The following is a 14,930-nucleotide window of genomic DNA, read 5'->3' as shown; positions in this document are numbered from 1 at the left end:
GATTTCACACTCTGCATCCTAGTTATAAATAACATTCCTGGATGGAAGTGCGACAAACCTGAGAGCTATTTCTAGGGAAGGCTCGGTTCCAGAAGGGGGTCACATAGAAGGAGGAGGACTTGTCTTCTTTCCCACACTCCTAAAACAAAGCCCAGCTTTTCTCTCCCGGGAATGGTGTTCGGGAGGGTCCCAGAGGGACTGCGGGAAAGACCTAAAAGTGACTATGATGGCTTTTGACAAAACCATCAAGAAAGTCACTCAAGGAAAAAAAAAAAAAAGGTTAGGAATTTCCCCTAAGTGGCAGCATCTGACCTGCGGAACCGGAAGGCTTGCAAGTAGACCCCCCAAACCCCACCGTGGCTCGCTCGGGCTCAGGAACCCTTTTTCTGGGCCCCCTGCCTCAGCGCCCTTTCCCTGAACCTCCAAAGCGTGTACCAGTCAGAGGGACCCACGGGGAGAGGGAACAGAAGGTGCAGGTGGCGAGCCGCGACTCGGCCATCATTCCCCTCAGGGCCCTACTCACCCCTCGCCAACCAGTTGCCTAAGCAAATCCCGAGTAATTGTTTTCCGGGGAGGGGCTGGGCGCGCTCTTTGGCGCCACCTGGGTCGGGATTCCCCCGGGAAGAAAACCCACCCGCGGGGGCTCCGCGGTTCTTAGTCTCGACCAAGATGAACTGGGGCAACTTCTGCAGTCTCCAGCGCGGCACCGAGGCAGAGACAGCGGCGGTGGCGAGGCCGGCTCGTCTGGGCTGGAGAGTGTGAAGCCGAAGGGGTGCTTCCGCCTCCAGCTCCTCCCTTTTGCCCGCGGGTCCTGGGACTCCAGCTCCGGTGCTCCGAGTGGTAGCGGCTGCTGCGCCGGCCGCCCGGGTGTTCGCAGCGGAGGGGAAGCCGCTCCCAGCGCCGAGCGCAACCTGCCGGAGTGGCCGAGCCCCGCGCTCCCGCTCCAGCTCCGAGGAGAGCGCAGCCGCAGCGGGGGCCGCCGCCCGCTGTGGGGGACGGGCAGGGGGCGGGGCGGCCGGGGCCGCCTTCCTGGGCGCGATCCCCGAGCGCAGCACCCGGCGCTGCCGAGACACCTCCCCCGCCGCCCGCTAGCAAGTTTGGCGGCTGCGAGCCCGGCGCGCCTCGGGATCGAGGCGCATTTGTTTCTTCCTGGCTTCCGCGCGCCCGGTTCGGCGGGGACCCTTGGGAGCGATGCCGAAGGATGTGATCTTAATTGTGTGGTTTTGTGTGTGCACCGCCAGGACAGGTAAGCACGGCTGGGGCTGTCGGAGGGATCCAGGGATAGGGGGAGCCGCGCCGCTGTGCCCGGCGCCCACCTAGGCGTGAGGAGAGCTGGAGCTGAGCTCCGCGCTGGTCCGGGGAAGGGCGTGGATGGGTCCCTCGAATCTCTCTGCCCCGGTCCAGGTGAAAGGGTGAAAAGTGGGACTCACAGGCTGGAAGATGCCCTCGAGGAGTGCCCCCTTCCCGGAGGACACGGCCTGGCGGACGCAGGAGTGAGGGGCGCGGCCATTCGGGCGCGCCCTCCTGCTGCTAGTAACCGGCTTCCGGGTGGAAACCCACGGTAGGGCGGGCCCGCGAGCCCCACACCCGTGAACTTGACAGGCGCCGTGGAAACCGCCCTCCCTGCGCCCCGCCGGGCGGGGAAGGGGCAGCGGCGGGAGGCGCACCCGCAGAGGGAGCGCTTCCGGCCGGCGGGCGCTGCGAGGGCCGGGAGGGCGCGGCGCGGGGTGAGGGCTGCGGGCGTTCCTGGGATTCCGCGATCTCTTTCCTCGTCCCCTCCTGACTCTTCCCCAGGGGAACTCCAGGAGTAGTCTCTCTTGCCACCCCTATTTCCCACCCCCCAGAGGGCAGAACAAACTGGGGGGAATTGGAACTGTGGGAGCAATCCCGGGGAGATTCTCTCCAGCTCCGCACTAGTTTTCCCGTGCTGTAACTGCACGTTGGGGGTTGTGAAGGGGAGGCAAGGATAATTGGCGTAATTTTCTGAAGTCCCCACTTCTTTCTGCCTCCAGAGACGCAGTTGTGAGGACTCTAAGCGCGCCTCCTTCCTTCAGCGTCTACTCGCCCCCAGCCCCCATGTCCCCTGGGGTTTGGAGACCCTCTCTCAGCCGCCTTCTCCAGGAGACTAGTAGTAGATTGGGGAAGGTGGGGGTGGAGTGGGGTGGAGGAGGAAATTGGCAAAAATAGGACCCTCCCCCGCGGGGTGGGGTGGGGCGTCGCGCGGTTTCATCCCTACGCTAGCCATCCTCGCCACGCGCGGCCGACTTTGCACCCCAGAATCGGTGTGTAGTCATTCCCTCTGCTTTTTTCTTGTATCACTCTCATTTCCCTTCTCTAGAGGCATAGCCTTCTTCCTATGCAGAGTTTATCTGTAGAGGGCTGGGGAGGGATGCCCGGCCTTGGTCCGCTCAAAAGTTCCCTCCGCTGGCCCTTTCCATTTTCCCCAGGACTGAGCGGGAAGCAGCTTTTCCTTTGCTTAATGACAGAGCGGCGGGTGTGGACTTCTCCGCGGACAAAAGGAATCCCCATCCCTTTCCTATCTCCATCCGAGCTCCCCAGGCTGCCGAGATGCCAAGACTCGGTCCAGCCTAGAATAGGTGCTTCTTGAGTTCCGGCCCATCTAGATGGGTTGGTCTTTTAAAACCGAGAACACACTGGAAAAAATGCGCCCCTGGAAGATCAGGGCAGGCAAGGCTAATGCAGAGCCTGGGCTAGCAGCCCTGCGTGCAGAGAATTTGGTGCTGGTGGGCATCTTACAGAGGAACCAAAGAGAGAGAAACTAGGTGGGGGAGAGGGCAGCGCATCGGGCATTTCACGTCTCAAGTGCACATCACTACCAAACATACTTACGTCCTTTGTTCTCATTACTCTTGAAAAGTCGGCAAAAAGTGCTTCCCCCAGAAGTGGACTGTGTCTCCAGGGCGCTTTGCTTTTGGAGATCTTTAACGACACTGTCTTTTCCCCTTCCCCACATCAAGTCCCTTTAAAACTTGTAAACATGCTCTTGTAGGGAAGATTTACTCCTGTATCTATTCATTCATTCAGCGAAGAGTTGAGTGTCTTGCTGGGTGCCAGGATTGCTTATACAAAGAGGAACCGGCTTGCTTGACTTCCAGAAACTTACAGCTTAGCTGAGAATCTAGATAGAAACTGAAAAGCATTTTTATTGTACAGCTTGATGGGGGTGGGGGGAAAAGTGGTGGGAGTACAGGAGTTTGTATTGAGGAAACAGGAGGAGCGGTAGGAGTGAATTCTGGGGCGGGGTGGTCGGTAGTCAGGGAAGGCTTTAATCAGGAGGTGACGTTTGAAAGTTGTGTCTGGAAGGCTTTGTAGGGAGTTTTCCAGGTGCACAGAGTAGGGAAAGCATTCCAGGCAGAGGGCACAGCTTGTCCAAAGTCAAGGAAGCGTGGAAGGATCTGCCCACTGGTTGTGGCAGTTGCTTAGGGAGCTTGAGTTTTCCATGCCACTTGGTACTCTTTGAACACCAGAGGCTACATATTTCTTCTACAAAAATTATCAGAAGAATGAGAAAGACAGGGGGAAATAATATCTCACTTCTTTCACTTACAATTTCTTGCAGCTTGAGGCCGTCTGATGAGCAATTTTTTTCTTTGATTTTGCCCAGGAACCATCATACCAGTATCACACATCCATCCTCTGAGGTAGCTAAGCCTGGCTCTCAATTATTTTATCAGGATCCAAACAGCCACTGGAAAAGTTTATTTGTCAAGTGGGACAATTGTTGTCTGGGCTGTTAACAGTCCAAGATGAAATAAACACGTAATTCACTGAGTGAGCTGCTCAGATATCACTGCCTTTTAATGGAAATGAATAGATGGTATCAGGCACATTTTAATTAAAGCAGCACTGCAGTGCAGTAGCAGTTACATATGAAAAGATCTAACGATAGGTGTCACAGGAAGCTGCTTAAATTACTCATTGTTCAGAGAATTTGTTTTAAAGAGTAAAGTGGGGTCACGAATAGGTCCTGTTCTCCAGTTCTGGTTATTTCTGGGTGAAAAAAATCTGAGATTTCCAGGTACATCACTAATAATGAAAATTTAGAAGGCTACAATAACAGCAGTAATAATACATTATGTCCATGAGTTTTCTCCAGTAACCTGGAAGTGTGAATAATGTAAAACTCAGTGATTACTCCCCCATGGCTTTCAAGTGTGGTTTGGTCACCAGGGCAATGGTTAGAGGGAGCCCCTGGGGCTGTGAATGCCTTTTGCTGCCACCTGCTGGAAAGGAGAGCTTTTCTTTTAGAAGCACCTCCCAGGCAGTTCATTAACTATGAATTGAATAATAGAGCTGTGAACAAAAGCCCCCAGCCTCCAGTGATCATGTGAAATATTGACTGATTTGGAACAGGCATAGAGCATATTCTTTAAGGATGTTGCTTTTGGGGTAGTAAGAAACTTTGTAGGAGTCCAGAGGCCCAAATCCGATCAAATGGCTGTGAAATCCTGCTGGTAAATGAGGTCTTGGAGCATCTCTCCAGCATCATATTCCCCTGCATGGACCAGGGGAAAACAGCTGCCATCACGCACAGTGAGCTGGATTAGATTTGAAGTGAGCCAGATGCAGGAGGATTTGCTCGGGAGCTTAGGCCTGGGACCCTGAAGGTGGACTGAATGGGCTTTGGGCCTCAACACTCTCTGGGCTAGACTGAGGAGTGGCCAGCAGCAGGTGTCCTGGGAGATTAGGGTGGAGATTCTGAATCTCAGAGCCAGGCCTCAAGTGCCTCTGCGACACTGACATGCTGCCTTCCAGGTTTTAAAAAATATTTTTTTTTTCCCCCAGAAGCTTTTTATCCGGCTTAATTCCAATACCCAGCTTCAGCCATGTGAGAGCAGTTATGGCCAAAGTAGAAAACTTCAATAGAGTTTCCTTGGAAAGGGCAAGAGCTACATGCTTGGATAAGAAGCAGAAACATTAAAATAAAAAAAATATTTTTACGGAACCAACACTTTCATACTGTATAAGGTTCAGGTGAAGCCATGCAAATGCTGCCTTATTAATAGATTTTCTGATTTTTTAGGCAGTGGGCAAAGTGCTATCTTTTACTCATCCTGCTATTGGCACCAGGTGTTTTCATCTTGATGGGGACCACTTAGAGAAAACAATACAGTACTGTTTCTGGAAGCCTAATTGATTTCTCTTGTTCTGTTTTAATGGGATGTTTTCACGACGAGAGCAATACAGTTATCTTAAAGCCAGGGAAGCCCCTTTGCTTGTAGGATATAGGGGGAGGGGTTAATATAGATTTAATATATAGATTTCACAAAGCGCAGCCAGGGACTTCCCTGGTGGCGCAGTCGTTAAGAATCCGCCTGCCAATGCAGGGGACATGGGTTTGATCCCTGGTCCAGGAAGATCCCACATGCTGCGGAGAAACTAAGCCTGTGCGCCACAACTACTGAAGCCCACGTGCTTAGAGCCCATGTTCCGCAACAAGAGAAGCCACGGCAATGAGAAGCCCGCACACCGCAATGAAGAGTAGCCCCCGCTCGCCGCAACTAGAGAAAGCCCGCGAGCAGAAACGAAGACCCAACGCAGCCAAAAAATAAAGAAAAAAAAAAAAAAAACAAAGCACGACCAGAGTGAGAAGCCCTTCTAGGTCGTCTGGGCCTGTGGAGGGGTTGGGAAAATGGGAGCCACCTGTATCTTTCGTATGATTCCAGTGGAGTTGAGGACCAGGGAGTTGGAATGGTCTGGAGAGCTGGTCCTATGAAAGACAGATGCAGCAGACCGCAGCTGGGCACCAGATATGTGCTAGGAGTGTTCATGCAGTTATCACTGAAACCTCACGAGGCTGGGAGGCGGGTATTATCCCCATTTTACAGTTAAGGGAAATGAGGCTCGGAGAAGTGAAGTGATTTTTCCAAGGGCACAAAGTTAGTAGGGAGAAGAGACAGGACTGAAAGTGGCTCTTAGTTTAGTGTTGTTTCCACAACACTTTCCAGATTGAGGTGATCTCACATGGAGATGGGAATCCAAGGGCACCACTGGGGTGTTCTGCCAGCTCTACAGAATCTGTGTGGGTGCCTTTTAGGCTTGTCCAGTTGCAGGGCTCCAAGTTTGGGAGATTCAAACATCTTAAGGATAACCATTATAGTGGGTCTTTAGTCCCCGCATTGGTCAATTACTGCCACAATAATATTGCATAACAAGCCACCCTAAAGTCAAAGCAACATTTCTTTTGGTTCATGCGTCTGTCGGTTGGTTTGGTATTGGCTCACTGGGGCCAGGTTTGGCTGGGCGTCGTTCCAAACCCAGGTAGGGTGTCTGCTCCGTGTGTCTTAGTCTCCTTGGAGCAGTGGCCCAGTAGGGCCGTGTTTTTCTCACTGTGATGCAGAGGTACAAGAGAACAGGCCCCACCACACAGGCACATCCAAGCCTCTGCTTGTGTGACATTGCTAACATCCTAATGACCCAAACTAGTTACATGGCTGGGCTCAAAGTCAAGGGATGGGAGGTTTACTCCCACTCTAGTGGAAGAACATGCAAAGCCACATAGCAAAGGGTGTGGCTATGGGAGGGGTAAAGATTTTTTTTTTAAATTTATTTTTGGCTGCACTGGATCTTTGTTGCTGTGAGCAGTCTTTCTCTAGTTGCCCTGAGTGGGGGTTACTCTTGAGGCATGCGTTTTGCGGTGGCTTCTCTTGGTGCAGAGCACGGGCTTTCGGCGCACGGGCTTCAGTAGTTGTGGCACACCGGCTCAGTAGTTGTGACTCGCGGGCTCTAGAACGCAGGCTCAGGGGTTGTGGCGCATGGGTTGTGGCGCATGCGCTCTGCAGCATGTGGGATCTTCCTGGACCAGGGATGGAACCCGTGCCCCCTGCATTGGCAGGTGGATTCTTAACCACTGCGCCACCAGGGAAATCCAGGGGTAAAGATTTGAAGCCAATAATTCAGTCAACCATATTCCTGTTAGAAAGTTTCCTGGGCTCGAATGCCGTCCTGTCCTCTCGTGGTATTCCCCAGATATGCATATTGCCCTGAGATCACTGCACCCAAAGCAACGATCATATGTCCACTCATCAATTAATTAATCAGGTCCTAAATTCAGGGCCTGACATATATGAAGCCTTGTGCAAGACACTGAGCCTACAGGGATGCTTCCTTCCTCTTGTGTCCAGCTAAGGGCACATTTCCCAAACCACGTTCCAAATTCCTGGCCAGAGATAGACTGGTGTGGAGGTCCTCTGAGATCACTCTTAAATTAATTTCTGCCGTATAGGTGTAGAGCACTGTAGATCAAACTGAAATATGAGTTCCTTTCCTGCCTTTTCAAGGTGATCATAGAACTGCTGGTATCTGAGCTCACTTGGAGAAAAACATTGCCAGTCTCAACAAGAGGCTCATGGTGCTGTGACTTGGGCTGATAGATGCCCGTTAGCGCAGTACTTCTTTGCACAGAGTAGGTACTCGGTCAGTCATCAGTCTTTGTGAATGGAGTCTGTGTCAAGCAGGTAGGATGGAACCTTGAGTGAGATCATAAGGTAAATCAGAGCACATCCCACTCTTCCTCCCCTTAAACACATACCTTAAAGTCCTCCAGTGATACTCCATTGCAATTAGAATACTATCCCTCTCCTTGTTGTGGCTCACAAGGCAGGGCCTACCCTGGGGCCTCATTTTCTACCACTCTCCCCCGGGCTCACTCTGCTCTGGCCACACTAGCCTTTTTACTGTTTCCTCTCCACGCCAAGTTTGTTCCTGGTTTGCATTTGCATTTTCTGTTCTCTAAACCTGGAAAGCTTTCCCCTCCAGATCTCCCCTTCTGGAATAACTGCACCATCGCCGGCCGCCATAGTCATCAGGTGTCTGCTCAGAGGAACCTTCCTCTACCACCCTTTTTAAGCCTCCACCCAAGCTGCTTTCTGTTTCATAACTCTGTTTTATTTTCTTCGTGGCATTTATTGCCATCTCAAATTATCTTATTTATGTATTTGTTTATTTTTTGCCCTCTCCTCACCCGCTGCCCTAGGAATGCATGCCCAAGGAGGCCATCTCCAGTGCCTCGCAATGCAGTGTGTGTGTTACATAGAAAGCACTCAGTCATATCTGTTGAAAAATGACTGAATGAATGAGTCGTCTTTGGGTAAACTGGTCTCACATCTGGCTGCATTTCAGAGGACAAGGGGAAGCCTGACAAAAATTGAGAAGGCAGCTCTATGCACTGTGTCTTTAATTTAACCCTTTGTCCACCTTCGGCTCCAAAGACCCTTCCCAGAGCCACCTTCTGTTGACAGAAGCCTCGATTGCTGCAGCAGCCCCTGTTTCCTAACAGGAAAAGAGTGAGGAGAGGGTACATTTCCTTCTCCAGATCTGTGGGGAAAGGGGTGAGGGCAGGAGGACAGATGAGACTGTCACAGCGTGTGATGCCCTGATGAAATGCACTCGGTCTCTCTGGAACAAATTGGGTGTAAGCTCTCCAAATCTTGCCTCAGCGACTGCATTACCACCAGACCAACGTTGACAGTTGTTGCTGATTAAAACATTTCCAGCTGTGCAATCAGAATTGCACTACTGAGGTGCTAAGTGTAGATAGGCACAGGCTTTAGGAGTAGCTTAAACATAGTCCCTTGGAGTGATCGCCAGCCTTATTAATATACATAATTGGAAGCCACTTTGCAGTCATGAGCGAATCATTCTGCAGAACACCCTGTAGATGAGAGACAGGCTTAAGGATTTGCCTTTTTCAGATGAGGCAGTGGGGGCTCAGGGCCCTGTTTCTCTGTGCTAAGGTTCTCCAACAAGAGTTGTCAGGGTGTCTAACTTTTCACGAATCCCCTTGACATCTACATCCATTGTTCTGGGGATTCTCTTTCCTGGCCAGTCCCTCTGCCACCCTTATCCATCAGGGACAGGATCCCTCTCATTTTCTTCCTTTTTATCGCAGGTGTCATTAATAGTGCTCTGTGGAGGTGTTTCCTGGTGACGGTGGTGTCAGATTTCACTACTGTATCAGTCTCTGAAGCAGGTAGATCAGGGCCACAATCCTGTATCCACAGTTCCCAAATCTAAAAAAGCTCAGAAACCCAAAGTTTCTTCATAGCTCACCTGACAGCAAAACCTACCCTGAGCTGAACTCCTTTGGTGGCAAAACTTGACCTGAACAGATATGAGGCTATTTTTATTTATACCAATTAGAGGACAATATCAGACTTTTTGCTGTACAAGTATTGTGTTTGGTTATGGGGTGCTGATGTAGGCTTTGCTGAGGGTGTTACATAAAATGTAGTATATGGGCCATATTAGCTTTCCAACAGATGATCCAGTCTGAGTTCTGAAATGTATTTGGCCCCTAGGGTTTTGCAAAGGGATTTTCAATCTGTAATGGGGAATGGGAGAGGGGGAAGGGACGACAAAACCACAATATCAGTGGGGGTGATGGAGCAAAGAGTTGCCTTCATTTTCCATCCAGGGAAAGAGCATCTCTAAGCACTCATCACTGGGTTCCTTGTATTCCCTGCCACTCCTGGCCTCTGTCATTTCTGTTCCATGTTGCCGCAAGCAAGTCAGCATTTTAAGCCAAGATGGCTCTTTGTTCCTTTTCAGTGGTGGGCTTTGGGATGGATCCCCACCTTCAGATGGATATTATCACTGAGCTCGACCTCGTGAACACCACCCTTGGAGTCACTCAGGTGTCTGGACTGCACAATACCAGCAAAGCATTTTTATTTAAAGGTAAAGGCATTTTTCTCCTTTGCATGGGGGCAGAACTTGGGGAGGAGGGTCTGTCTGGGGACTGTTCCTCTGGTGTGTATTTGTCGGAGGATCATCTCTGCTGTTTCTCTCGTGTTATCGTCATGAGGAATGTTCAGAAATGCCGAGGGTGTTTAGATATTTGGGGGGTGTTCTGAGGGTGTGGGAGGGGGCAGTCGGGGGCGTGGTGGTGAAATATCTGGCTTGGCAGTGACATATTTCCCAGGGGATTTTGGTGGGGATCTAAAGTGGAAGGAATTTGTAAAGTCCTTGAAAGCCATTGACCAGCCACATTATTTTTATAGGATATTTCTTCTACTGTTATTCATATCTTTACCTATACCTATGTCCTTTCCTGTTCCTATATCTTTATCTCTCATTTAATGGGTGGACCATGCACAAAGAGGATGTTTCATGGCTGCATTTTCTTAGGGGTACAGCTTACTTGGTTCTGCCCACTATAAACTTGACTATAATTCATTAAATTGTTCAGCAAGCATTCATAAAGGCAGTATAGTGTGCTTCTTAAAAGCCTGGGCTCTGGAGCCTGACTGCCTGGGATTAAATTCCAACCCTACCACTTATTGACATTGCGACTTTGGGCGATTCCTTAGGCTGACTCTGCCTGTGTCTTCATCTGAAATAATAGTACCTAATGGGGCAGTTGCAAGGATTAGAGGAGCTAATCCATGAAAGTGGATCAAACAGTGCCTGGTAACATAGTAAATCCCTGGTAAGTATTAGCTATTATTATGGAACTCCTATTGTGTACCAGGCAACATGCTAATAGTAGGATTATTAGTAAGAGTAAATAAATGTAGTGAGAGAAACAGTCATTACACAAGTAATTATTGACTTCCAATGGCTGTACTTACCATGAACGGGGTGTATAGGTTGCCAAATAAGAGTATACAGGGAGATCTGAATTATTGGGAGTGGGGAGATGGTGGTGGTCAGGAAAAGGCTACCCTGAAAAAGTGATATGTCAGCAGAAGAGTGAAACATGAATAGAAAGCTTGGTGAAGGAAGAGGTGGCGGCTCAGAGCATTCTGGGCAGAGAAAATAGTATGTAGGAAGGTCTTAAGGCAGAAACAAATGGAAAGACATTTAGCATGGCTGAAAGGTGGTGAGTGGCTGGAGAGGTAGGCAGGGGCTAGGTCACACTGGGCCCTGAAGGCAGAATTGATATTTAGCTTATATCCACGGGCTTGGGTGTACTGATGCTTTATGGCCAGTGTCTATTTTGATAGGTGGGAGGCCATGTACTTGTTAACTATTGCAAGTATTACCCTTGCCCATAGGCCATGTTAGTTTTTTACTTTACTCTCAGATCAGTGGGGGCCTTTGATGAGTTGAAGGAGGGGAGTGATCTGATCAGATATGGCAGCCTAGATATTCCTTTATGAAAATGCCTGGCAGGCTTCTTTTAACCCAGCCTTTTGTGAAGATAACAAAAGGATTATTTTAGAATGACTGAACCAACATTATGGGATGAGATATATATATTTCCTGTGCAGAGAATTTAAGGCTTCTTAATAATATACAGCACACCTACAGATACTATATAATAATATATAACAAGACTACAGATATGTTAATTTCCGCTTACTCTTACTAAGGAATTGGTGAAGTAAGTAAACTGGGCATGGTTAAGAGAATACAAACAGGATTAGTTTTCTCTTTGCATTATGCAAGGTCTCTTCAGTTACTGTTGAGAGGTCATCCCATTCTTTTTTTTTTTTTCTTAACGTTTTTATTGGAGTATAACTGCTTTACAATGGTGTGTTAGTTTCTGCTTTATAACAAAGTGAATCAGTTATACATATACATATATCCCCATATCTCTTCCCTCTTGCGTCTCCCTCCCTCCCACCCTCCCTATCCCACCCTTCTAGCTGGTCACAAAGCACCGGGCTGATCTCCCTGTGCTATGCAACTGCTTCCCACTAGCTATCTATTTTACATTTGGTAGTGTATATATGTCCATGCCACTCTCTCACTTTGTCCCAGCTTACCCTTCCCCCTCCCCATGTCCTCAAGTCCATTTTCTAGTAGGTCTGCGTCTTTATTCCCATCTTGCCCCTAGGTTCTTCATGACCATTTTTTTTTTTTTTTTTAGATTCCATATATATGTGTTAGCATATGGTATTTGTTTTTCTCTTTCTGACTTACTTCACTCTGTATGACAGACTCTAAGTCCATCCACCTCACTACAAATAACTCAATTTCATTCCTTTTTATGGCTGAGTAATATTCCATTGTATATATGTTCCACATCTTCTTTATCCATTGATCTGTCGATGGACACTTAGGTTGATTCCATGTCCTGGCAATTGTAAATAGAGCTGCAATGAACATTGTGGTAAATGACTCTTTTTGAATTATGGTTTTCTCAGGGTATATGCCTAGTAGTGGGATTGCTGGGTCGTATGGTAGTTCTATTTTTAGTTTTTTAAGGAACCTCCATACTGTTCTCCATAGTGGCTGTATCAATTTACATTCCCACCAACAGTGCAAGAGTGTTCCCTTTTCTCCACACCCTCTCCAGCATTTAGTGTTTGTAGATTTTTTGATGATGGCCATTCTGACTGGTGTGAGATGATATCTTATTGTAGTTTTGATTTGCATTTCTCTAATGATTAATGATGTTGATCATCCTTTCATGTGTTTGTTGGCAATCTGTTTATTATGTTGAGGTAAGTGGAAGATATACCATGTTCTTGGATTGGAAGAATCAACATTGTGAAAATGACTATACTCCCCAAAGCAATCTACAGATTCAGTGCAATCCCTATCAAACTACCACTGGCATTTTTCACAGAACTAGAACAAAAAATTTCACAATTTGTATGGAAACACAAAAGACCCCGAATAGCCAAAGCAATCTTGAGAAAGAAAAACGGAGCTGGAGGAATCAGGCTCCCTGACTTCAGACTATACTACAAAGCTACAGTAATCAAGACAATATGGTACTGGCACAAAACCAGAAATATAGATCAATGGAACAGGATAGAAAGCCCAGAGATAAACCCATGCAAATATGGTCACCTTATCTTTGATAAAGGAGGCAAGAATATACAGTGGAGAAAAGACAGCCTCTTCAATAAGTGGTGCTGGGAAAACTGGACAGCTACATGTAAAAGAATGAAATTAGAACACTCCCTAACACCATACACAAAAATAAACTCAAAACGGATTAAAGACCTAAGTGTAAGGCCAGACACTATAAAACTCTTACAGGAAAACATAGGCAAAACACTCTATGACATAAATCACGGCAAGATCCTTTTTGACCCACCTCCTAGAGAAATGGAAATAAAAACAAAAATAAACAAATGGGACCTAATGAAACTTAAAAGCTTTTGCACAGCAAAGGAAACCATAAACAAGATGAAAAGACAACCCTCAGAATGGGAGAAAATATTTGCAAATGAAGCAACTGACAAAGGATTAATTTCCAAAATTTACAAGCAGCTCATGAAGCTCAATATCAAAAAAACAAACAACCCAATCCAAAAATAAGCAGAAGACCTAAATAGACATTTCGCCATCCCATTCTTGATTTGAGAAGTGCTGCTGACACTTTGTCAACAGAGTTGCTATGGAAGCCTGGCTCATCTGTAAGCTTCATGAAAGCAGAAGTCTTCCTATCTAAATACCCCTACATCTCTAGGACCAAGTATTGTGCATGGCACACAGTAGGTGACAAGTAAACATTTTGAATTGAATTAAAATTTCCTCTGTCCAATGTGCTCTATGAAAGGCTTGTTGCCTACTTTATATGCTGGTCATTCACTCATTTATTTATTCCCTGGGCTAGATCTCTGCTTTCTAATTTTTGTGTTCTCTGCTTTAGCAGCTGCTTTTGGGATGTCTACCATCCCAAATCTCTCCAACAATAGGGAGAGATTTTCAGCTTCTATGCTGGGAAGAGTAACTTTATTGTGGGACTTTGAGGAGGGTTTTCCCTTTCAAGGTCTCTTGTGATTACCTTACCTGGATAATCTCTCCATCTCTGGATCTGTAATTTAATCACATCTGCAAAGTCCGTTTGCCATGTAAGGTAACATATTTCATAGGTTTTGGCAATTAGGACATTGACATTTTTGGGAAGCCATTATTCTGCTTACCGCAAAGTCTTCCCACTGGCCCCCAAAGATTCATGTCTGCCTCACATGCAAAATACATTCACCCCATTCCAATATCTCCAAAGGTCTTAACCAATTATAACATCAGCTCAGAGTTTAAAATCTTATCCACTCATCAGTTGAAAAATTCCAAATCTCACTATCTAAATAATCTAAATCAGGTATGAGTGGGACTCTGAGTATTTGCCATTTTGAAGCAAAATTACTCTTTATCTGTGGCTCTGTGAAACTAGAAAACAAGTAATCTGCTTACAAAATATAATAGTGGGACAGGTATAGGATGCCAGTTATAGAAGTTCCTGCTCAAAAGGGAAAATTGGAAAGAAGAAAGGGGTCACCAGGCTCAAGAATATGTGAAATCCAGCAGGGCAAACTCCATTGGGTTTCAGGGCCTGAGGCTCATTCTCTATGGTCCTTGGCTCTGCTTTCTGGGCTTGTGACTCATTCCTCTGAATCATTCTTTTTCACGAACAGTAGCATAGGTTTGTAGTTGAATAGTTTTATCAACCTGTTTCTTGCCTATAGATTTTGGGAGTCGATCAGCCTTCTTTCATTTCATGTTCTTTCTGTCCCCTTCAGTCCAAGTTGGCAGTGTTTCTGCTGGTATAACGTTCTCAAGAACCTGGAGGGTCTCCTGTCCATTAGACAAAAGGCTCATTTACAGATCTTTCTGAGATAATCTAATCTCTATTTCTGACTTCTGCTGGGATGGCTGAGGGGATCCATGAATTACAACCATGATCTCTTCAAAGAACCCTCTGTGTGATTGAATATTCTGACCCTTTGGTCCTTCAGAGTCACTAGCAAAAGGTGGTTCAACCACACCCTTGGCTTTGTTCCAGAGTAGGCTTTCCTGACAGTGAATCTCCTAATTTTATTGTCTTTTCCAATCTGGATAGGCTGGGAATTCTGCATATAATCAGTCCTGGTTCCTTTTTGCTTAACAGCTCTTCCCTCAATCTGTCTTTTTCTTCTTACCTTTTACTATAAGCAGCAAAGAGAAACCAGGTTGAAACTTCAACACTTTGCTTGGAAATCAGAAGTCAAAAATGGGCTTTAAAACGG

The 14,930-nt window shown here is 47.2% G+C and overlaps 1 protein-coding gene across 2 annotated transcripts in view; it reads left to right on the top strand.

Moving 5' to 3' along the window:
• The first annotated feature begins 620 nt into the window (after nt 1-620).
• NELL1 (neural EGFL like 1) overlaps nt 621-14,930 on the top strand; it is an 858,172-nt gene continuing 843,862 nt past the window's right edge. Inside the window, exons 1-2 of one of the 2 annotated variants that reach the window (XM_057553940.1) lie at nt 621-1,246; nt 9,571-9,699. In XM_057553940.1, coding sequence (XP_057409923.1) covers nt 1,192-1,246; nt 9,571-9,699 — 184 coding nt within the window. In that variant the 5' untranslated portion in view covers nt 621-1,191. The remainder of the gene's footprint in view (nt 1,247-9,570; nt 9,700-14,930) is intronic. The other variant, XM_057553939.1, reaches the window with a different exon arrangement.

This window comes from Balaenoptera acutorostrata, chromosome 9 (genome assembly GCF_949987535.1).
Source record: "Balaenoptera acutorostrata chromosome 9, mBalAcu1.1, whole genome shotgun sequence".
NCBI lineage: Eukaryota > Metazoa > Chordata > Mammalia > Artiodactyla > Balaenopteridae > Balaenoptera > Balaenoptera acutorostrata.
The sequence above is the reverse complement of the archived record's forward strand: the minus strand, read 5'-3'. Positions and strand labels throughout refer to the sequence as shown.